The sequence below is a fragment of the Typopeltis vanoorti genome, chromosome 1, assembly GCF_054136105.1.
Source record: "Typopeltis vanoorti isolate ZY-2024b chromosome 1, IOZ_Tvanoo_1.0, whole genome shotgun sequence".
Classification (NCBI taxonomy): Eukaryota; Metazoa; Arthropoda; class Arachnida; order Uropygi; family Thelyphonidae; genus Typopeltis; species Typopeltis vanoorti.
This window is the reverse complement of record NC_143549.1, coordinates 46043373-46069805: the sequence shown is the minus strand read 5'-3', so window position 1 is coordinate 46069805 and position 26433 is coordinate 46043373. Positions and strand designations below refer to the sequence as shown.

At 33.7% G+C, this 26433-nt stretch overlaps 1 protein-coding gene across 6 annotated transcripts in view; it reads right to left on the bottom strand.

Moving 5' to 3' along the window:
- Positions 1-26433, bottom strand: part of LOC150109944 (mitogen-activated protein kinase 14-like) — a 354973-nt gene that overhangs the window by 118807 nt on the left and 209733 nt on the right. For 4 of the 6 annotated variants that reach the window (XM_090397320.1, XM_090397323.1, XM_090397337.1 and 1 more), the window contains one exon: positions 1198-1277. The exons of the other annotated variants lie outside the window; for them this stretch is intronic. In XM_090397320.1, the coding sequence (XP_090253446.1) occupies positions 1198-1277 (80 nt within the window). The remainder of the gene's footprint in view (positions 1-1197; positions 1278-26433) is intronic. 6 annotated transcript variants of the gene reach the window in all.

Below are 26433 nucleotides of genomic sequence, written 5' to 3'. Positions count from 1 at the left end.
CTTTGGCTCTTCATATAATTTATAATTAGTTATATTTTGATTTAATTGAATTAGTTTTAATTTCACCCCATTAGGTTTAATCCATGAACATGTGACTGTATACATTGAAGGATTCCAATTTAAACATGCATGCTATGGTTTATTGAATTCCATTCTTATTGTTGTTTGATAAGTGTACTGATGATGTCTTATGATACATAGGATGAAATATAAAAAAGTTATTAAGTTTGGCATACGTGTGATTCTATAGTTAAAGTCAAACATATTTGAAGAAATGTGCAAATTTTAGTTATGTAACATATAAGAGTGATAGTAACATTTGGAGGATTATACTTTTCAGCACAATTGCTTAGAAGTAGTATAATCCTGTAATTCATAACAATCAGATGACTGAAGAATGACCAAAATTTATTAATACATTAGAACTGAGATTTTTTAAGTCAGATTTGTTGATGTTAACCTCAGTTTTGCATACTGGGTGTAGCTGTGATAAAAGTTATTTTGAATCTTCATTGTTATTTTTTTAAAATTATTTTTTTGAATTTTGAAGATTTAAGGAAGAGAATTATATGACAACAGTGACCATAAGGGTTATACAGGAAATGAACAAACAGATATTATATTATTTTATACTATTAATTAATTATAATAAATGTGTTTATTGATTAAGATGATGCAAAATATAAGAGGTTGAAAACTATTCCAAATTGATGGATAATGAAGACAACCATTAGAAGTTGCAGTTCAAGACAAGTTACAATTAAGTTTATCCTTAAATTAATGTGTACAAATGGGCAGAATATTTCTTTTTCCTTTTTTTTCTAGGCATTTCAACAACAAAAGCTTATAAAACCCAATATGTAAAACTAACAGAATAGAAAGTGAAAAAAATAAATTGCAAGGCAAGACAAATTTTGCTAACGTGACACGAAATCACACTGATTATCCTTTGTCCCTTCACTTCAATTGCTGACAGGAAAATTGGCAATTTAATACAGCGTTAAACACTTTTCTGAAGATAAAACAAGACATGTAAGATGATAAATTATTTACCTTGCCAGGCTTCTAAATGTTTAAAAATTCTCTTTCAAAATGTGGCCTGAAATGACTAATTAGTCAACTTTAACAAATAATATATGCATGCCAATTTAGCAATCAGATAGCTTTAGTAAAACAAAACAGGATTAATAAACCCACCTCTTCACTTGTGATTTTATTTAGGAATTCATCGTCAGGTTTCCCACATAGGGTCATTATACGCATTAGTTGGTCTATATCTATGTAATATTAAGGTTAACAGTTGAAGTTCAAATTAAAATTGTTAGAATGGTTAAACTTTTAAACAATGGATTACTTGCATGCAGTATATTTTAGCGCATACAAACACACTAGCAAAAGATAAGTTACTGATATGAACCAAGTATGAGTTTTAAAAAGTACAGTTTGAAATGAATCCTTATTTACATGCACAACAAGCTGATCTATTTGTGCAACAAATAAAATTCATAGAATGTGTCGAACACAGTGGTGATATATGACTGACTTTAACAGAGTACTGAACAAGACTATATAATGATAATTTTTTTTTTAAAACTAATTTTCATTGAGTTTTTGCTGAAGTCAAATTGACATCTCAGAGTACAAATTAATGTGTTTGTTAATAAGTTTTCACTCAACAGGAATGGGAAAGTTGTTTCTAGTGAAGGATATTCAATTGACAATTGAATATCCTTATATAGAGACTGTACATCAGCATCACTGATGTACAGTCTCTATATAAGCAACCTAGCTGTCTATTTGCACAAACAAATACAATTAATAATAATAATCATATATATATGTATGTGTGCAGCAAGTATGTGAGTTGTGTACATGTGTGTGTGGTATAGAGGAATCCTTGTATGGTAGTCAGTAATTTTTTTTTTTTTTTTAATGGCAATTTTATACAGGGATGATGTTTGTTGATATAAGAATAAAGGAAGAACAAAAGCTATCCCTATCATAAAATGTAATCAATATTGCAACTTATGTGTTTAGACACTGCTCATGATAAAACTTTATGGAGAAATCCATTTATAATATGTTCTATCTGCTTACAATATTTTCTATGTCAAGAAAAGCTGCTGAAGAATTAAATAATTTTGTTAGATTTAGAAGTTCATTTTTCAGCATAGCAAGATTTTTGTAATGATAATGTTTTGTGAATAAAGACAATATATCAAAGATGAATATACATTCTGTTCAACACAGAATTGTTTTATTTTTGGAGAAAAGAGGCAGTGTTACTGACAAAAAAAACAACAAAAAAACTCAGTTATTTCACTTGTCTGCATGACATGAAAGAGTTTACACATAGAAAAATATGCAACTTTTAAAATAAATATACAGTATATATATATATAATTAATTTAACTGACTAGAACCCAAGAAAGTATAACAAAAACCTTTAATAAATCAACTAGTTTCATCGGCTCCGACTTCTTCAGGTGAGAAAGAAAAACATTAGACTTATAAAAATAACAAGGTAAAAAACATGGACTTTCCAGCTTAATAAAAAGAAGTAGAATAGTAGCAGTCATATTTGAATAGGTGACCGTGTGCTACCGTTGGCATGAGTTGAATGTGTGTGACAGCTAATTTTAGAGCACCAGTACTGGATTACTGCACTATGGGAATCAGGCAAATTGTAGCTTAGATTGTTGTTCAAGTGTGAAGGGTCCAGAACTATTTCTTTTGATTCAATAATTCTTCTTTCAAATTCATCCTTGCATATATATAAATTGGTAGTGTGGTCTCAATCAACTTAGTGTGGCTGTTCTTCAAGGTTAGAGTTTGCGGAGAAGAGGACATGACTGGAAAGGGCGCTCGCTCATGTTCTACTGTAGGAGATGTCACGTCTATGTTCCTCAAGACGAAGTGAAACAGATTTATCTGTCTGGCCAAAATAAGGTCAACCACAGTCGCACAAAACTTTATAAACACCAGAAAAATGTAGTTGGTTGTGTTTTGGTCAACTCAGAACCGACTATACTACTTTGGTCAACTGAGTTGACCAAAGTAGTATAGTCGGTCTTTATGTTGAATTTCTTAAAACTCCTAGATAGTTTTGGGGTAAGAGAGCTGATAAATGGTAACTGTATATGAGTGATAGGGTTGGAATCAACTTCTTGTCGAGGATGTTGGCCTGGTCGTAAACGTTTAGTGATGTTACGAGATGAATATCCATTATTTAAGGTGTTTTTCAGGAAGGTTAAGCTCTGTTTGAAGGTATTCTTCTGGGAAGTGAGACATCTTGCTCGATAGGCAAGGGTGGAGATGATGCCCAGTTTCTGAGGAGGGAAGTGATGAGAAGAGCCATGTAAATATCTATATCAGTGTAGGTGGTTTTTCGAAAAATTGAAAATTTAAGACAGTCAGGTAATCTGCTGATCTTTAGATCCAAGAAGGGGAGAATGCCATTAATCTCTAGTTCTGATGTTGATTATTTAAATGGTTTAGGAAGTTTTGAAGTTCCTCTAAACCATGTTCCCAGATAAGGAACGTGTGTGTGTGTGTGTGTGTATATATATATATATATATATATATATATATATATTAAAAAAAAAAAAAAAGCAACTTTTAAAATGTATATATTTAGAGAAACAATATATTCCAGAGTTGGAGATGCCATGGTTTAAGCAGTGATGCTGAGATTTCAAGTTACTCAATCGTTTGTAATTATTTTTAGCTTGGTTGTTGTTGGGAAAGGGGAGTCATTATTCATAAAGTGATAGCTGAACATAAGGACTGGGTTGGGTTGTTTCATGGATAAGGATACCAACCATTTACACCTACTGCAGTTCATAGTATGACTTGAAACAGTGACATTTAAGAAAACAAAGCACTTTGTTATCTTAAGTTTCCAATTTTTCAGGATTTGAATATAGGATGCGAGTATTTTAATGTTATTAGCTTAATCAAATTCGAGATGATTATTTGTATATAACATAATACAGTATAAAATAATTTAGACACAAAGTGTTAGGCACTCTTGAAGTCCTTGTTAATTTAATAACTGAAAATATTGGCATGCCCAAAGTGCAAGTTGTAGTTTCGACGTAAAATTAATTATAGCATTAAGTTAAGAATGAAGAATGGGAGGCCAAATTAAGAAAATATCAATATATCACCACCAAATTTCAAAGAAATATGAGCTAGAAAATCTTTTTGAAATTTTCTCCATGAAGAGATTAGCTAACTGACGGAGGCTGCAGTGATTGTCTAAACTGCTAGTACAGTACTTTGGAGAGGTACTGTACTAACTCATACAATGGTTTTAATAACACAACACTGCCATGAATCAACCAATGTGCAGTATATATCTTTTCTTGCTATATCTCTCTGTTTTGGTGTAAATTATAACTGTTTTATTTATTGTTGTTAATAATGGCAAATAAGCAGATAATGGCATTTTTCAGGATTTCAAAGTAAGGGTGCTATTGCTCTGGTGAAACAAAGAAAATGTATAAACCTAATATATTACATATTAAGATTAAAATTTTAAATTTAGTGATGATAGTGTATCAAATGCTGAAAAAGGATGAAGGCTAGGCTTACTTCGCACTACTGTTATTACAGTTATTAAAAACAACAAAGTTCTAAGTGAAGTGAAAAGTGCTGTGTATAAATGTGACAATGTTATTGCCAAAATAAAATCACTTTTAATGTTATAAACTGATGACCAAAAATGGTTTCCTCAAGTCAAGCTATGTAGAATAACTTTTTCATTTGTGAAAATTATTCTAAACTTGTTTCTTGCATGTCTGATATATAAATATATGCTTTATTTACATAATTTACACACATATACATATGCTTGAAAGTGCTATTAAGGGGGTGGGGTGCTTTGATTTGCTATGTGATGAAAATCACACCACCATCCACTTTTACAAACACCCAAGAGTATAAAAAATGTTATGCTCATGTGGCCTAACCTACATAAGACAGAACAAGTCATGGATTTGTGGTGAGAAAGAAAGAACATGTTGGAGATGAAACATAAAAGAAAAGAAAGATCTGGTCTGGCCAACCATATCTCAACTAACCATAGAGTAAACTGGAATATTTCTAACAAGCCATATTTAGAAGTTCAAGACAGTTATCCATTCATATGGATCGTTGAATAAAACTGAGAACTTATATTAAATGACATCTGAAAATATCTCATTAAATGTTTCAAGATCTCCGATTTCAATTTTGCTAACAATCATCTCCAGTCTTTCCCTAATGAGAGCTAATGCATGACACATGGCTTTATATTCATGTTTAGGATGAATTAATATATTTTCCTTTGTAATGATTTTTGAGTGTTTGAAAAATTATTATCTTTTTATTTACATTTATATATATATATATATATATATATATATATATATATATATATTAGAAAGCAGAATGACTTGGTTTTTCTAGACATGTTAACTATTATCTAATGATTGAACTCCAAGATTATAAGGAAACAAGTAAATTTAATATATCCACACTAGTTTCATCAGGATGCTGACTTTGTTAGGTATGATAACATAAAAGTAAATAAAAGACCGTAAGAACATTGCACTTCTAACAACCACAGAGCATTAAAAAACTCTAATGAGTTTTTAAATGACGAAGTCAGCATCCCGATGAAACTAGTTGTGGAATATATTAAATTTACCTGTTTCCTTATATATATATAGAGAGAGAGCAAAGCTAATTAGTTATAAGCTCTAAATTAAAAAAACTTAACTAAAACTAATAAAATTTTCTTGGTTAACAACTTTTCTGGTGTCATTACTTCAAAACATTGTTAAAATAAGCAATGATAGAACAGTGACAGAAAATATTCAAGAAGAATGCAAGCAGAATTGCATATATCAAAACTTGAGATAGAAAAAACCATCAAACACCTGAAATGTGAAAAAAGCAGGTATTCAAATACTCAAATATGAGCATAAAGATTTAATAGTGGCTACATCCTAATTCTTCTTGAGGACCTGTTTAGAAGGCTAAATTCCAGATGATTGGAATAGAGATAGCATAGTTCAAATGGAAATAAAACTGAATGGAAGAGAGAGCAATTTTTCTTACTAAATATACCAAGCAAAATTTATGATCATACTTGTTGAAAAAAGGAAGAAAAATGCTGGAAGAGAAACCTAGAAGAAAATAAGTTGAGTTCAGGCCAAATAGGGGCTATCAGGATTAGATTTTCACTTTTAGCCAACAACAACAATGTATACATGTATATTTAAGATATCATGAAAATATGAGGGTGGTCTGAAAAGTTCTCGGCCTCGACCATATATGGCAACATTATCAGCAAGATTTTTTTTTTTTTTCTAAGTTGGTACATCTGTCATAAGCATTCATGTGAAATTGCAAGTAATTCTATCAAGTGGTTTGTTTCATACAGCTGTCTGAAGCAAAAGTGTTGTCTGTATCCCTTGAAATGGATAAAACTGATGCGGTTATAAAATTATTTGTAAAAGAAGGTTTAATGCCAAAAGAAATTCATTCGAAGTCCATAAACGTTTTCCAAAATCGACAATTAAGAAATGGGCTGCAGAGTTTAAACGTGGCCATAACAGCCTTGAAGATGATCCAAGTAAAGGATGTCCAAAAAGTGTAACAAAACCAGAAATCATTCATCAAGTGCACGATATGGTATTGGATGACTGGCGAGTCAAAGTGTGTGAAATTGCAGAGACTATAAGTATCTCAAAAGAACGTATAGGATATATTTTGAATGAAGAATTACAAATGAAAATGATTTGCGCAAGATAGTGCTGCACTTGCTCACAGCAGATCAAAAACATACTCGAATTAAAATCTCTGAACAGTGCTTGGAGAGAGTCTTAACAAGAATAAAACTGATTTTGTGCACTGATTTATTACTATGGACAAGACTTTGATTCACCTTTACACACCAGAATCCAAAAAGCAGTCAAAACAGCAGACAGAAGCCAGCTGTTCAGCACCAAAGAAAACAAAGTCGGTTCCATCAGCAGGAAAGGTCATGGCATCAGTGTTTTGGGATGCTAAAGATTTTGTTTACGAATTATCTTGAAAAGGGTAAAACAATAACCGGGAAATATTATTCCGATCTTTTAACCAGACTAGATGAAAAAATTCGTGAGAAAAGACCTGGTTTGTAGAAGAAAAAAATCATCTTTCATCAGGACAATGTACCTGCCAACAAAGATGTTTTGGCAATGGGAAAATTAAGGGATCTGCACTATGAATTGTTGGAACTTTCACTCTACTCTCCAGATTTATTTCCCTCTGGCTTCTATCTCTGCCCCAAACTAAAACTCTTTCTCACTGGTCAGCGTTTTTCTTCTAATCAAGAGGGGACTGGAGGTATAAAATCTTACAGTGGTTGCACTGCATAGTTCAGAAGTCCTGAATAGAGGGACGAATTTCAGATGATTGGAGTAGAGCTCTCATAGTATCCATATATTAAAAAGGGAAATAAAACTTAATGTGAGAATTACAGAGGTATTTCTCTACTGAGTATTCCAGGCAAGATATATGCAAGCATACTTGAGAAATGGTTGAGAAGGATTGTGGAAGAGAAGCTTGGTGAAGAACAAGCTGGATTTAGGCCAAATAAAGGCTGTCAGGATCAGATTTTCACTTTATAACAGACAGTTGAGAAATCATGGGAATATAACAAAGATCTGTATTTAAGTTTTGTAGATCTTAAAAAGGCATATGACAAGGTGCCAAGAGAGAAGCTATTCAAAACACTGCAATTACATAGTGTTAATGGGGCATTATATCAACCAACACTTAGTCTTTATTTGAGTTGTAAGTCAGCAGTTAGAATTGAAGGAAGTATATGCTTATTAAATTATTCACCAGAGTCAAAGATCAGTACTATCAACATAAGAAGCCTGAATGGCAAAGAAATGGAGCTAGCTGATGAATTAGATAAGTACCAAATCGACATAATAGGGGTGATTGAAACAAAAAACACAAAAACTGGCGAGATCTTTCTGAACAATAAATACAAAATGTTATATTCAGGAAATGTAAAAGAAGGAGTAGCCATAGTATTCAACACAAAATATGAGGCTAATCTTCCTGTATGGCAGGCAGTCACATGTAGAGTGATGTGGGCAAATATCAGAATGGGGGAATTGGACAATGAGACTTATTTGTACCTACGGTCCCACAGAAAGTTCTACTAAGGTAGAAGTGGAGGAATTTTTTAATGCTTTAGAAAAAACAACTGACACAATGAAAAAGGAAAAGTTTATACTTGTTGGGGATCTAAATAACAGAGTAGGAAATGACTGTCAGACATACAAAAATATTTTGGGAAAATTTGAAGAAAAGAGCGAAGCCAATAATAATGGCAAATACCTGTTGGATTTCTGCTCATGACATTGACTGGTTATTACTAACACCATGTTCCAACATAAAAATGTGTGCACAAATTCACATGGAGAAAAGAGGCAAGGAATAAAAAATCATGGGAATATAACACAGTCGCATTGACTATGTTATTGTTGATAGTGATGTTTTCTACCTGGTGCAGAACACCAGAGTGTACAGAGGATTTGAAATTGGAAGCGATCAAAGGAACGAATTCCCGATGATTGGAGTAGAGCTCTCATAGTACCCATATATAAAAGGGAAATAAAACTGAATGTGAGAATTACAGAGGTATTTCCCTACTGAGTGTTCCTGGCAAGATCTATGCAAGTATAATTGGGAAATGGTTGAGAAGGATTGTAGAAGAAAAGCTTGGTGAAGAACAAGCTGGATTCAGGCCAAATAGAGGCTGTCAGGATCAGATCTTCACTTCACGACAAATAGTTGAGAAAGCATGGGAATATAATAAAGATCTGTATTTAAGTTTTGTCAATCTGGAAAAGGCATATGACAAGGTGCCAAGAGAGAAGCTATTCAATACGCTGCAGTTACATGTCAATGGGGCATTATATTAAGCAATACTTAGTCTGTATTAGAGTTGTAAGTTGGCAGTTAGAATTGAAGGAAGTACAGGAAGATGGTTTAATGTTAAATCTGGTGTGAGACAAGGATGTACATTATCCCCTCTGTTATTCATTATCTATATGGATCACATTATGAAGGAAAGCGGTATTAAACATGATATCAGAATTGGAAATGTTAGCTCTTTGTTTTATGCAGACATGTTATACTTCTAAATAAATCAGCTACAAGTTTGCAAGATTCCTGAGAAAACTGAAGTTGTAATAGATATGGTATGAAGGTCAGCATTAAAAAGACAAAGACAATGAAAATAGGCAGAATCGTTGAAAATGTAAATTGTGTTGTGAACGGGGAACCTGTGGAACAAGTAAAACATTTCAGCAACTTATGCACGAGTTTTACTGAAGATGGTAAATTAAATATGGAAATAGACAACAGAATCAACAAAGCTGGTATGGTAGGAAGTCAATTGAATAAATTCATATGGAATAAGAGAGAAATTAGTCAGAACACTAAATTAGTTCTATACAAGACAGTGTTCAAACCAGTTTTAACTTATGGATCTGAGAGCTGGGTCAGAAGTAAAACACTTGACCAAAGACTAGAGACCGCAGATATGAGAGTCCTGAGAAAGATTAGAGGCATGAACAGATGGCATCAATGGCAATATCATATTAAAAATGAGGATATTAGGAAAGAACTTGACATTGTCGGCATCCAGGAATGCATTAGCAGAGCTAATCTGAGGTGGTATGGTCACTTAAACAGAATGGGTGAGGAAAGATTAGCAAAACAAGTGTTCTCTGCCAGGTTGGCAGGAAAACGACCCAGAGGCAGACCAAGATATAGGTGGATTGATACAGTACAATGTGCCTTAGACGATAGAAATATAAGATCTGATAATGATAATATTGGAGTCTTGACAAGTAATAGACTGATTTGGAGAAAACTTGTAGATAGGAGGTTAGTAATGATGTAAATTTTTCATGTAGTAATATCATATCCTGTACACCCCTTGAGGGTACATGTCAGGAATTTGATGATGATGAGGAATTTGTATGTTGTAAATTCCTTAAGTAATTTAATAAGCATGTATAACCAACGTCTAAGCCTTTCTACGAGAATGAAGGAAGTACAACAGGGCGGTTTAATGTTAAATCTTGTGTCAAACAAGAACATACATTATCCCCTCTGTTATTCATTATCTATATGGATCACATTATGAAGGAAAGTGGTATTAAACCTGATATCAAAATAGGAGATGTTAATCTCAGCTCTTTGCTTTATGCAGATGATGTTATACTTCTAAATAAATCCGCTACAAGTCTGCAAGATTCCCTGACTATAACTGTTGTAATAGATACGATATGAAGATCAGCATTAAAAAGACAAAGACAATGAAAATAGGCAGTAACATTGAAAATATCAACAGCATGGTGAATGGAGAACCTATATAGAACAAGTAAAACATTTCAGCCTTAGGCACGATTTTTAGTGAAGATGATAAATTAAATATGGAAATAGACAACAGACTCAACAAAGCTGGTATGGTAGGAAGTCAACTGAATAAATTTATATGGAATAAGAGAGAAATTAGCCAAAACACTAAATTAGCTATATACAAGACCATGTTCAAACCAATTTTAACTTATGGAATCAATGGCAATATCATATTAAAAATGAGGATATTAGGAAAGAACTTGACATTGTCAACATTCAGGAATGAATTGGCAGAGCTAATCTCAGATGATATGATCACTTAAAGGGCAAGGAAAGATTAGCAAAACAAGTCTTCTCTGCCAGAAAAAGACTCAGAGGAAGACCAAGGACCTTAGAAGACAGAAATATAAGGCCTGATAATATTACAGTCTTGACAAGTAACAGATTGATTTGGAGGAAAATTGTACATAGGAAGTTAGTAATGATATAAATTTTTCATGTAGTACTATCATATCCTGTACACCCCTTGAGGATGGATATCATGAATTTGATGATGAGGGGTATTTTGCAGATCTTACTGAGAACCTACAGTGACGGGATAATAACGCTGGAGTATCGCTGGAATAAATGTATTAGTCTTAAGGGAGATTATGTTGAAAAATAAAAATAATTTTGAAATTATAAATTCGTTTTTTTCATTGTTAGGCCTAACCATTGGCTTAAATATAGGATATTGGTGCTCTGTATTACGTCTATTTGAATCCCATAACTTAGTGTTTTGAACAGCCTTTTTTGGCACTTTATCATATGCCTTTTCTAGAATAACAAAGTTTCAATATGTATCCTTATTACAATCCCATATACTGATCCTGACAATCCCAATTTGGTTGTATTTAGCTTGTTTAATATCTCAGTTTCTAACCCAGAATTTTTTTCTATTCACAAGTATGTTTGCATAAATCTTAGCTGGAACTCTTAACATGGAAATTTCTCTGAAAGTTTGGTTAGCCAAGTAAATGGCATACCTGCTCTCAACCAACAAGCCATTGGTATGAATACCACAATAGACATGGATATTAAAACTGAGAACTTTTATTGTTAAAAGATCATAAGATTTAATGATTACAAATACAAAGAGCCAACAAGTTTCACTAGCCACTGTCTAGCATTTTCAAGGCTGTACTGGTGTGAAAACAAATGCATCAAGTTACATGAAAACATACACTATAGTAACCGTTAGGGCGTTACATTTGATAATTCGTGTTTGATGGCGTGCATGCGTTCGAATGCTTCAGTCAGAATCCGGTACATGATCACGTGTTGTGTAGTTTTTCACATATTGTAGTCCTGTTGAGCTGAGAGAATTGAGATATTTCCATATATCTTTAAGAATAGCACCTTGATTTCTATTTAAATTATTGCCTATGCATAGCACCACTGCTGCTTCTTTGAAAGTTCTGTGTCTGTAGTCATTCTCGATGTAAGGCAGAGAACTGTTTTTCCAATCTATAACGTGATTTGATGTTGAGAAATGATGAACTAAACCAGATGTGATGATTCTATTGTGATTGACATCCCCCACATGTTTCTTCTGTCTTATTTCAAAACTTCTAGAGGTCTGTCCAATGTAAGAAAGGCTAAACGTGCATGGAATTTCATATACTCCAGGAAATTTGAAGAAAGGTACCTCATCTTTGGGAGATCTTAAGACTTGCCTGATCGTGGTAGTTGGTTTAAAAACCACTCTGATGTTATGAGCTTTTAACATTCTCGCCAATTTTGTGGAAACTGAATTAATATATGGAATGACAGCTGTGGACACATATTGGGACTCCGTTCTGCATTGTTGGGGGTTGTCTTTAAAAAGACATTTGTTTAAAATGTTAGAAGGGTATTCATTCAGAGATAGAGTGTTAGTTATTTGTGACAGTTCTCTCTGTACATCTCCTTCTTTCGAAATAGACCCTTAAGGCTTAAGACAAAAACACTGCATCATTCATGTGATCTATGATGGTTAGACGAATAATGTAGATATCTACCTCTATCTGTGGGTTTCTTGTAAATGGACAGTTGACATTGTTATCTTCTCTCCTCACTAGTATGTCTAACCATCATAAATCACAAAAACACAGCATCATTGATATGCTCCGTAATAGAGCCTTAAGGTCTATTTCGAAAGAAGGAGATGTACAAAGAGAACTGTCACAAATAGCTAACACTATCTCTGAATGGATACCCTTCTAACATTTAAAACAAATTGCTTTTTAAAGACAACCCCCCAACAATGTGGAACAGAGTCCCAATATGTGTCCACAGCTGTCATTCCATATATTAATTCAGTTTCCACAAAATTGGCGAGAATGTTAAAAGCTCATAACATCAGAGTGGTTTTTAAACCAACTACCACGATCAGGCAAGTCTTAAGATCTCCCAAAGATGAGGTACCTTTCTTCAAATTTCCTGGAGTATATGAAATTCCATGCACGTGTGGCCTTTCTTACATTGGACAGACCTCTAGAAGTTTTGAAATAAGACAGAAGAAACATGTGGGGGATGTCAATCACAATAGAATCATCACATCTGGTTTAGTTCATCATTTCTCAATCAAATCACGTTATAGATTGGAAAAACAGTTCTCTGTCTTACATCGAGAATGACTACAGACACAGAACTTTCAAAGAAGCAGCAGTGGTGCTACGCACAGGCAATAATTTTAATAGAAATCAAGGTGCTATTCTTAAAGACATATGGAAATATCTCAATTCTCTCAGCTAAACAGGACTACAATATGCGAAAAACTACACAACACGTGATCATCTACCGGATTCTGAATGAAGCATTCGAACGCATGCACGCATCAAACACGAATTATCAAATGTAACGGCCTAACAGTTACTAAAGTGTATGTTTTCATGTGACTTGATGCATTTGTTTTCACACCAGTACAGCCTTGAAAATGCTAGACAGTGGCTAGTGAAACTTGTCGGCTCATTGTATTTGTAATCATTAAATCTTATGGTCTTTTAACATAAGATTTAATGATAACCTTAATAAAAGTTCTCAGTTTTAACAGCTTAGACCAAAAATGAACAGTTTAGCTGACATGGATATTTTTAAACATGCTTATGTAGGTGATAATATTCAATGTCTGGTGTGAGATAAACAGAAAATACAGGCAACTGACAGAGGTATAGACATTCGAAGCACTTCAGATAAGCAAAGGATGAAATTTTTACTTATCTAGCCAAGCCATGCAAAAATATTTCATTATAAACATAAAAAAACTTTATAAACTATGAAGTAAATTCTGCATTGCTTAACTTAACTTTTGTACATACATATTATTTACTAATTTATCTCTTTCTGAGTATTTATTAATACATTGTGTACTGCCATAACCTTTGTAATGATAAAATGACTTTTGATGCCTTTGCATCCAATAAACCACGAATTAACCAATCCACCATAAATGTAGTAATCTAGAGTCCTGATCAGGTACTCACTTTTTTGGGATCATCTGGTATTTCCACAATCTGGATGAGAGGTAAAGAGGTGAGCCAAAGGTGGAAAAATATCTTTATATATGAGAAGATTTGTTATTTCTGATTTTATTTATTTCTTTGATGGTAGCTTCTCCTCTGAAACATGAAGGAAGTGACATGGAAAAGAACAGGCAACCATTGGAGAGGAATATACCTTAAGGTACCAGAAATGGACACACAGCTAAACACACAGTTTAGCTGTGTGTCCACAACAGTTATGTGGACACAACTCTGAAATGCATGAAAGGTTATTTCAATTACCTTTCATGCATTGCAGATATCCTTCACTTGCAGTTTCTTATGCTATGGAATGGCTACAAGATACCTCCTGAGTTTTTCATAATGGTAGCTTTGTAGTTCCATCTATGCTTCTTCATTAAAAATTTCATGTCTCAAATGTCCTTATACATTAAAACTGCATGACCATTCTCAGAGGCAGGTTGATAGTTCATCCTTAGTTATTACGGAAAAATCCATCTCCCTGATGCCATTAAAAATCCAATATTCTAGTACTTTCTATCACATGTTAAGTAATTATCTTTCAACATCTGCATAAATGCCATTTCCTTCTCCTCTCATGTGCCATCATTCTTTTATGTTACTGTTTATTCACTATCCACCCAAACAATCAGGCACTTCCTGCTTCAATCTATGTCCCAACAGTTGAGATCCTCCAGTCTACTGTACTGTGGGTGAGCTAAGCTTTTTTTTTTTTTTTTTCTTACATCATCTGGAAACTGCTCTACATACCAAACACTGAACTTTTTCAAGCGATCCAGGCCTTTTCATGGTAGTCTCACACTGAGCAAATCTCCCACTTAAAGAAATTTAAACATCCATGCCTGTAGTGGAATTCGAACTCACAACCAATTGTTTGGAAAGTTTTGATACTGTCCACTCAACCAATTAGGTTTTTCTTTCTACCTAATATATGAATGTATGTTCTGTGTTCAATGACCTAATCTGCCAATGCATTTCATCCATATCATTTCTTTTCTTCCTATGGCTCATAATAGCGACTATATATCTGAAGTAAATATAGTCGCTATATATAAATAACTGGAAGCCAAGAGATGAAAAAATAAAAAAATCAGAGAACATCTTTAGATGCTATGATGAGCTTGAAAGAAGAATTGTAGAATCCAAACAAATCACCCTCAATCCAGTACATCTCAATACTAACCTCAGCTATAATCTCTCTAATTGTCACTGTACTGGTATCCAACTTTGGTGTTCACGTGATCACGAACACGTGCATGCACACCCACCAATGAAGTGGTACATGGAACGTCTTTAAATGTCAATACATGTAGATAGTGTGAAGCTGGGAAGGTTTATTAGTAATAGTGCAAATGCAGCATCTTTGCAAGAGGTGGTGATAACCTGGGTGGTTGCCAGCAGTGTGAGGACCTCTGTGAGAAAAGGGTATATGTGGAACTACAAGGTGTGTGTGTGTGGAGGGGGGGGTTGATTATGAAGAGCTCAGGAGACAGCTTGGGGGATCTTCAAGAACTATCTAGTAGATGCAATGTCTAAATGTATTCCAAGGGTGAGAAGGTTAAATGAGGTAGGTGTGAAATGGATGAATAACTATTTCCATATTTAATTTACCATCTACAGTAAAAATCATGCCTAGGTACCTGAAATGTTTTACTTGTTCTATAGATTCTCCGTTCACAATGCAGTTGATATTTTCAATGCTTCTGCTTATTTTCATTGTCTTTGTCTTGTTATTGCTGACATTCATACCATGTCTATTACAACAGAGCAATAAATCCATTACACGCCTGAATCTTGCAGACGTGTAGCAGATTTATTTAGAAGTATGACATCATCCACATAAAGCAAAGAGCTGACATTAACATCACCAATTTCGATATCAGGTTTTACCATTTTCCTTCATAATGTGATCCATATAGATAATGAATGATAGATGGAAAAATGTATATCCTTGTCTGACACCAGATTTAACATTTCTCTCTTATTCATGTAATGCACAAATGAAGTCTTCTAAGAAAACAAAGACTAGTTGTGTGGTTCATTTAAATAAAATATAATGTTTCTATATTTTTTTATCTCTTGGCTTCCAGTCATTTAATCTACTTTAATATGCCTCTCAGCTGAGTAAATCCATTATATATATGACCCACAGGCTTTTATTTCAACCAAAAGCTTCATTTGCACTACTCTATCAACTGACTTCCTGCTGAACTTCTACTATACGCGTTAAAATTCTTCTGCTATCATTAGCAATGCCCTTCTCCCAGTTCTATCTATCTTCTCCCTAAAAAAGGAAGGATAGAGAGAAAAGAAGAAACAATAACAAAGCATTGAAGCACGTCAATATTTTGCCACCTTCTTGATATTTATTTTCTATATTCTTGTCATGGGAGGACTTTGGCAAGAATATAGAAAATAAATATCAAGAAGGTGGCAAAATATTCTGGAGGTTCTTGAAGAAGCTTAGGAATGGAGGAAAGAGTGCTGTAAAAGGAGTTAGAGATGATAAAGGTGACATGAAAACAGGAGAAAAAGATATCCTTGAAGTATGGAGTAATTACTTTGAAAAACTGCTAAATGAAACAAGCAGTGATGACAGCACAGTGATAAAAAAACACTGACCAGGCATGCAGTCAGGAATACATATCCATACTTGAAATAGAAAAAGTTATCAAAGGCTTGAAATGTGGAAAGGCAGCAGGAGTAGATGATATTCGACCAGAAATGCTGAAGTATGGTGGTATAAAAGTCATACAGTGGCTGCACTGCATAGTTCAGAAAGCCTGGACTGAGGGACGAATTCCCGATGATTGGAGTAGAGCTCTCATAGTACCCACATATAAAAAGGGAAATAAAACTGAATGTGAGAATTACAGAGGTATTTCCCTACTGAGTGTTCCTGGAAAGATCTATGCAAGTATACTTGAGAAACAGTTGAGAAGAATTGTGGAAGAAAGGCTTGGTGAAGAACAAGCTGGATTCAGGCCAAATAGAGGCTGTCAGGATCAGATCTTCACTTTACGACAAATAGTTGAGAAAGCATGGGAATATAACAAAGATCTGTATTTAAGTTTTGTTGATTTGGAAAAGGCATATGACAAGGTGCCAAGAGAAAAGCTATTCAATACACTGCAGTTATATGGTGTCAATGGGGCATTATATCAAGCAATACTTAGTCTTTATTTGAGTTGTAAGTCAGCAGTTAGAATTGAAGGAAGTACAGGAAGATGGTTTAATGTGAAATCTGGTGTGAGACAAGGATGTACATTATCCCCTCTGTTATTCATTATCTATATGGATCACATTATGAAGGAAAGTGGTATTAAACCTGATATCAAAATTGGAGATGTTAATGTCAGCTCTTTGCTTTATGCGGATGATGTTATACTTCTAAATAAATCCGCTACAAGTCTGCAAGATTCTCTGACTAAATTGAATAGCTGTTGTAATAGATATGGTATGAAGGTCAGCAATAAAAAGACAAAGACAATGAAAATAGGCAGAATCATTGAAAATGTCAACTGTGTTGTGAATGGAGAACCTGTGGAACAAGTAAAACATTTCAGTTACTTAGGCACGATTTTTACTGAAGATGGTAAATTAAATATAGACAACAGAATCAGCAAAGCTGGTATGGTGGGAAGTCAATTGAATAAATTCATATGGAATAAGAGAGAAATTAGTCGGAACACTAAATTAGCTGTATACAAGACAGTGTTCAAACCAGTTTTAACTTATGGATCTGAGAGCTGGGTCAGAAGTAAAACACTTGACCAAAGACTAGAGACTGCAGATATGAGAGTCCTGAGAAAGAGAGGCGTGAACAGATGGCATCAATGGCAATATCATATTAAAAATGAGGATATTAGGAAAGAACTTGAAATTGTCAGTATCCAAGAATGCGTTAGCAGAGCTAATCTCAGGTGGTATGGTCACTTAAATAGAATGGGAGAGGAAAGATTAGCAAAACAAGTGTTCTCTGCCAGGTTGGCAGGAAAACGACCTAGAGGAAGACCAAGATATAGGTGGATTGATACGGTACAAAGTGCCTTAGACGATAGAAATATAAGATCTGATAATGTTGGAGTCTTGACAAGTAACAGACTGATTTGGAGGAAAATTGTAGATAGGAAGTTAGTAATGATGTAAATTTTTCATGTAGTACTGTCATATCCTGTACACCCCTTGAGGGTACATGGCAGGAATTTGATGATGATGAAGCAGGTCAAAGAATGCAAAACTTCAGCATGAATTGTTACTCAAGATATTTATGGATAAATATCTTTTCAGTACTTTTAAACTACTTAAAAGATAAATATCAATAACTTTATCAAGTAGTGAAATACAATGGCAATTAATACCAAAGGTTTGAATTTTTGTAACTTTCCAATCACTTTAAATACAAAGATTTTTTCGATACCTAGAAAAATAATGATAGATTGCATTATATTTTCTTTTAATAATTTTTCAATGCCAAGCTGAAGCCATTTAAGCAACTTTTTCATCATTGAAAATAATATCCACAATGATAAAGAGTAGGGGCTCCATAACTCAGTCAGTATAGATGATGCCCTTAGAAAGATGTGGGTTCGAGTTCTGTCTGGAACATTATCAAGAATCATTATCATAACTTTTCAATTTAGATTGTCTCATCCAGAGGTGGCAGAGATTTTCATCCTACGACAGATCAACTAGTCCCCACAAACATATCTATAGACATAAAATACTTACCCTTAGAAGAATGACAGGTGGCTACATTAAATTGCCAAAAACTACTAATCAGGGAACCCAACCTGTCTTAGACAGATGGATCAATAGTTTACTTGCAAAAAAAGTACATACACTTTCAAGACTGATATTCTAGGTTTGTGCCTAGTCTCTGATAGAACAAATGGTTTACTAAAACAGTTTAGTTTAGTCAAACTGTTCAAAGCACTAATATGGATGCAATATATTAAAACATACAGGAGCAATTTGTCATACTTTTAGTATAACAAATCTGGGATGTTTTAATAAAGCTATTTCTTCTCTTCTCTATATATTTCTTCTTTCTCTAATAAAAATGTAAATCAAATAAAGTTTAATAAAATGAATTTTCTTTCCCAGCACCAAGGCTATGAGGGACTTTGCTTTTGACTGTTTCAATTGTTTGTTATATTATAATATTGTTTGCCTAAAATTAACTGTATATGAGCAGAATTCATGTCTAAGTAAGACAACACTACTTGGTAATGCACCTCATAATGGATTGTATTCTCAAATTACTTTTTTAAATTTAAGGTTTTGAAAAGTAAATACTTTTGCCTATTTGGTATAAAATAATAATGGATATTATTATTCTTTCTTTTAAGTAATAATATCACATAATAAATCTGGGATGTTTTAACAAAGCTATCTCTTCTCTATATATTTCTTCTCTTTCCAATAAAAATGTAAATCAAATCAAGTTTAATAAAATGAACTACAACAACAAAAACTGCAAAATATTTATACTATAAGTTTATCCTTTCTAATTTTCAAATAAATTCTAGATAAGTGAGAGGTAAGAAAATCAGAATCAATTTAAATACCTGCCAAATGAAAGATTGTGAGAATGTCAAATTTCAAATTAAAAACTAAGATTTTAAAAATTTTTATTTTTGAAGTTAGTAGAACTTCCAAGACTAAACCAAGACACAAATCTACTAAACCAAGACACAAGGACTGAAGAATACAAGAGATTACATAGAGAAACCAGAAGAGTCATCAGGCAGGACAAGGAAAATTTTTATGCCAATAAATGCGAAGAGACAGATTACCACATGAAGAGGCAAATTATAAAAGGATTTTTCATTTAGTTCATGACCTAAAGTACAAGTTTAAGCTCAAATTGAATGTTATGGTACTAAACAGAACTGGAAATTACAAAAAACAGATGGAAAGAGTATTGAGGAACTGTAGACCAGAGAGGATAAGGATTAGAGGAGCCCTCCCACCAGGAAAATTTCAATCAGAGCATCCCTTAGGCATGAGGTTGAAAGAGCAATTAAAAAGCTTAACAATAATGCCTCGGGTGCAGATGAAATCCCAGCAGAGTTAATTAAGGCTACAGGAAATGGAGGGATGATAGTGTTTCATAGATTAATTGCAAGGATATGGAAGACAGGATCATAGCCTAAGAAACTGGTTTTCATACCACTGCACAAGAAGGGAGATATGAAGGATTGCAAGAACTATATAACTAATAGTTTACTCTCTCATGCAAGCAAGATTTGATTAAAGATCATTCTAAATACAATTGAGGCCAAAGTTGAGGCAGAGATGCTTGAGGAGAAGCAGGTTTTTTAGGAAAGGCAGGGGTACCAGAGATCAGATACGTTGCCTTAGACAGATCACTTACCAGTATAAAGAATTTAGACAAACTACTCCAAAGCTTTTGACGTGTTCAGCATATGAAATTGTGGGAGGTAATGAAATTAATTGGTTTTCCTCAACACATTATAAGGTTGATAACCAACTTGTAGTGAGTAAGTAGCCGCAGTAAATACAGGTGTTAGATTAAGGTTGGCAAGGTTGCCTACTTCCTCATCTGTTTAGTATCTATATGCCGAGACATCATGCACGTAGCATTGGATGAGCTTAACACAAGAATTAGGACAGGTGGCAGAATGGTTAGTAATTTGATGTATTCTGATGATACAGTACTCATTTGTAATAACAAGGTTGAATCCTTCACAAAGCTAATGAGATCAGTAAGAATAGAGGACTTCAACTCAATCCTAGCAAGAGAAAGATTATGGTTCTCAAAGAAGCTTCCTTAGACAGGGAAGCTTCTGAGAAATAAGTGTATCTTGATGAAGAAAGAATTGAGGAAGACATCAAGTTCAAGTACCTGGGATCCATTATTAATGTAATCAATTACTATTCAGAAGAAGATTAGGAATAACTAAAACTTCATTTTAGTCAAAAACCTGTCTAAAATCCAGAAGGATTAATCTATCTCCAATGGGAACAAAGTTGAGTATTCTGGAGACAGCTGTTTTTCCAATAGCTACTCATGGATTTGAGACTTAGAACTGAAAGAAGTCTGTTCTTCTCTAACATCATAGGAAAATATATGATGTTAGAGAAGGTTGTTGAGAATATTATTATTATGTGACACCTCCAGGGAGTCCAAAGACTCATCGATGGAGAGTCTGCCAACAGCATTGAACGACTGATCCCTTCCAACTACTAACCACACTCAAATTTGCTTAACTTTTTGTGTGAGCCATTAGTAGCAGAGGCTCTACTACCAATCTATATAATGAAATACTAAAAGGTGGTCAAATGAATGAGTGCTACAAAGGATCAGAAAAACTTGACCAAACTGAACTTCTTATCCATGTTAATCAATAGGTGTTACAGAATCATATACAGATTTAGCTGGACTTCAAAAGACATCATGGCCAGTTGGGGGAGGGGGGTTAATGCTTTTTTTTTTTTTTTTCATCTGCATTATCAGGCTGTAACATTGTGTTTTCATCTACTGTCACAAAATATTTTGCTCTGCTTATTCTTCAAACAGAAAAAGTCTTAGCAAAGTTGGACTAGCTTATTTCTGGATTTATTCCCTTCATAACCTGTGTATTGTAGCAAACAGTGAAGAAGCTTGAACACACAGAGCAAGAGAGAGAATAATCAAGCAGGACACATCAATAACAAGCCATACTAAATGGCAAATACACCAAAAATTGCCAAAAATTTTTGGTGTATTTCACCAAGTTTCAATTGATATCATAACCATTCATGCATTGCCAATTCTTTGATAACAAGATTTCTTTGGCTTAGCTAAGAGTAAATTATAATGGACAAAAAATACTCATTTTAATCCATTACCCAAGCATAAGTTTGTGCACGAGGTATCTTCACAACTAAGCAAATTACATATGGGACTGATGATTTCTCATTAAGCACAGCACAGCATGCTTCCTCTTGTACATGTATACTGTTATGCATTATGAGAGGGGGTGGGGGAATCTATGAAGGCACTAAAGTTTAATCAGTGCTGAAGTAATATACAAGCAGCATCAAGTAATAGTATCCTACACCTTACAAGGTATATATGCAAAATGCGACTTTTATTTTATTTATTTTTCTTATCACTCCCATATATGAAAGAAAAAATGGCTGATAGCATGTGCAATCTAAGGTTAAGAGCAAAGTAATATATTAATAATCTTCTGAAAGAGCTGTAGGTTGTAGTCCTTGGGGAAATATCAGGTAACCAAAAAAAGTTCATGCAGTTTTTGGTAGAGCTCTCTGCAATGCCTTGTTTTATTTTGTAGTGGTGTACAGAGCGCAATTTTTCGTGTATATCATAAGGCACATATATGCATCAGTCAATTGGTGCATTCTTTTTTTGTGACTTTGAACCCTTTTAAAATGTCTCTTGAACCTGGTGTAATTCGGGCTTGTTTGCTTTACGAATTTCAACTCAGTTTGAAGGCTTCAGAAGCATCCTGTATGATAAGTGTGGCACCTGGAAAAGATGCAATAGCAGAACGTGCTGTACAGAAATGGTTTAAACAAATTTGTTTCTGGTAATGAATCACTTGAAGATGCACTATGTTCAGGAAGACCCTCCATTATTGATAATGAAGAATTAAGTGCTGCTGTTGAAAATAATTCAAGATTAACATGGCAAGAACTTTCCCAAATGTTTAATGTGAGTGGTGAAACAATTCATTTACACTTGCATCAACTGGGAAAATTATGGAAGCTAAGCAAACAGTCCTGCATGCATTATCAGATGACAAACTTCAAAGGCTATCACAATTTGTTCTTCACTTCTTTCACATCATAAAAGCAAGCCATTTTGGGATTACTTGCTCATTTGTGATGAGAAATGGATCTTGTATACAACAAATTTGAAGAATTATTGCCTTAACAAATGCAAAAGTGATAGATACATCAGACCTTAAAGCTTTAAGATTGGCATGGCATGGGTAGATTTAGAATTTCATGTATTTATTTGGTTAGTCTGTCTAAAAGTAAACAAACTTACCATTGGAAAACAATCCAGTACCACACTTCATAGGCACTGCTTCATCCCTGGTGGACTGGAGCCAGTGTTGTCCACTACGAGTTTCTCAATGCAGGCCAAACAATTATGGCCAAGATCTACTCAATGCAACTTGAGCATGCTCAGGAGGCATTACTTCAGAAACTGCCAGGACTAGTTAATCAGAAGAAAGTTACAGGACATTTACAAACTTGTATCTTGGTGGGAAAGAGATGTAGATTGTGAAGGTGCTTATTTTAATGAATAAAACATTCCTGTGAGAAGATTTGTGCTTTAGGATGGGAGATACTCCCTCATCCTTCATATTCTTCTGCCATTTCTCCAAACAATTATCACCTTTCTTTGGCAATAAACAATCACAGTTCTGCAATGAAACAGAGATTGAAGCGGAGGTTGCTAGGTTTATTACTTCTAAAGACAAAACATTTTATAAATGCAGAATTTCCATACTTGTATCTCTTTGGGAAAGAGTTGTAGGTGAAGGTGCTTATTTTAATAAATAAAACATTTTATGAAAATTTCTGCAGTTTTTTTTTTATTTTTTATTATTATGAAGAACTTTTTTGGTTGCCTGATAGTTCATGGTTAAACATTTTCTTTAAATTAAAGATGCCAAGAAATTATATTCTTAGTTTAATCCTTTATTGACGTGTAAGCAAACAAAGTTTGCACATGAAGTAACTTCAGAACTGGCCCACTCGTGATAACTTCTTATCACTTGCCTTAGTATCCCATGATGCAGATAATATATTCTTATAGACATGTATAATACCATGCATTATTGGAAGGGCCACTACCCAGACCTGTTTGGACCTATATTGAGGTTTAATCAGTGGGAGCCAGACCCAGAAGTGATACCAAGGTTGAAACAATGCAGAACTCATATTTCCCTATACAAGTAGCCAGAAGGTGTCACAACTTATCACTAAAATACTCTGGATTAAAGATAGCTGTTGAAAGTTTTTCCATTTGGCTATACTATAAATTAAAAATGCTAAGATATTATATTCTTGGTTTAATCCTTCATCCAGGTGTAGTGTGAAGTAACTTCATGACAGGGCTACTTGGCCACTTAATTGATGAACCTCAATAAAGGTCAAAACCAGTCTGGGTAGTGGCCCTTCCCATAATGCATAGCATTATACAAAGGCAATTGATGTGAACTGTCATTAGTCTCTATACACAAGTAGCCACGTTGTGAAGTTACTTCATGTGCATACTTTGTTTGCTTACACTTGGATAAAAGCTGAAACCAAAAATATAATTTCATGGCATCTTTTAATTTATAGTATAACCAAGCGGAAGAACGTTCAATATCTATATATAATCCAGAGTATTTTGTATCTAATTATATCTAATCTCAGGTGGTGTGTACCACCTTAACCCAGTCCTGAAGATACTTTCAGGCGCAAACTTTGTTTGCTCACACTTGGATAAAGGATTAAACTAAATTTATTATATCTAATCTCAGTTTGACCTATGTACACCTTTCCACAAAAACGTACAATCTTGTATACTCCAGTATGTTTATAAGAAGGAATGTTGTCTTTTGGAAACTTTGCAAGGTTTTAATTGGTTTGAAGGCTGTTCTGATTTTAATAGTTCAGCTATTTTTCTTGATGTGCTACCAACATATGGTAGGGATATCATGCATAATTTCCATGTCATCATGGGAATGATTCATCGAAAAATAAAAATTTCTTTAGTACTTTTTCTTGAGCTCTACCATTTTGGAGGAATTGATTAAATAGGATTTGAAGTTCTTTTCTTTTAATGTCATGATTATTGAATATATTTAAAGCTCCATTTTTTAAGGTTTTGATGGTATTTAATTTTGTTGAGGGTGATGGAACGAGCTTGTAGATGAGATATCTGCCCATGTGGATTTGTTTTCTGTAAACTTCTAATGAAAATCCTCCAGCGATGTATTCTTTTTTTTGGTTGACATTGTAATTTTCCCATCTTTTTCTATTTCTGATGTGAATTTTATTTTAGGATGGCAATCATTCAGGAAATACACAAAATCTTCAAGGTCTTTCTGGTTATGTTTCCAAATAATAAAGATATCATCTACTTATCTCTACCAGATGTAATTTTAAGGTCAATGCACTATAGCTTCATCCTCAAATTTTTCCATGAAAAAATTGGCAATGCAAAGTAATAAGGTGAGCCCATTGCCAGAGACCATATTTTGGGTAGTACAATTTTCCTTTCGAAGTAAGGAATAAGGATCTGAGGCAATTATGGAAAAGACATGAGGTCAGCAAGAAATAGCTCTATAAAGAGTATTCTTTCACAGAGACATTTGTAAGAACTAAAACTAATCTAAACTACCTAATATATCTGACAGTGTAATTTGGATGTTTGAAAGTTTCTCTCCAACATGCACTGAGTTTCTCAAGTATGATTTTGAATGTCTGATATCACGCTTAAGGAGGTTTATTTAAAAAATAAAATATGCAGGAGAGCTTCAGCCATTCCTTATCAGAAGGCAGGGATGTCTGTTTTATGCACTCCATACAATCTGGGAGTGATTGGGTGTCTTGATTTCAGTTGTTTTCAAAATCTTAGGAAATAATTTATAAATTCAAATGTATTAGAAATCATATCATTAGTTTTTATATGTGAAAACCAAGTTGGATCATGGTTCATTTCTGAATGTGTGGCAGAGCCTGATAACAGATGATCATGTTCTCACAATCTCCACTATTTAAAATGACTGTTGAATTCCTTTTATCTGCATTATGTATAATGCAGATAAAAGGAATTTATGTGACAGTGATGAAATCACTGTCACAAACTTCTTCAATGCTATGATATTATTTATTGACAGATGATTGTTTAAATTTTTTTAAATTTCCTAAATTATCACATCCAAAAATCAAAATTCACATTAGAAGTAGAAAAGGATGGAAGATTACAATTCCAAGATATCCTTATCAACAAAAATGCTGCTGGAGGAATATCATTAATTTACAGAAAAGTTTGTAAACTAATGCAAGATTGTTTCATCATCCTCAACAAAAATTAGGTATAATCAAAGCCTTAAAAAAGTAGAGCTTTAAATATACTCTAAAAATGATGAAATTAAAAGAAAAACAGAACTTCAAATTGTATGTAATTAGTTCCTCCAAAATGGCTGTTCAAGTGCTAAAGGAATGTATTAAAATCATTCAATATCAGAACAGGCTTCAAACCAGTCAAAATCTTACAAAAGTCTTCACATTTACCTAAAGACAATGTTTCTTTTTATAAAAATCCTGGAGTATACACGATTCCGTGTTCTTGTGGAGAGGTAAAAGTCATATACGTAAGTGATGTTAATAATAAAAGGTAAGATACAAGCAGACTTGCAACATACATCCTCAGTAAACTATCAAGCCTCTTCTATGCCATAATTAGAAGAGAATTACTTAGACAGATGGCTCG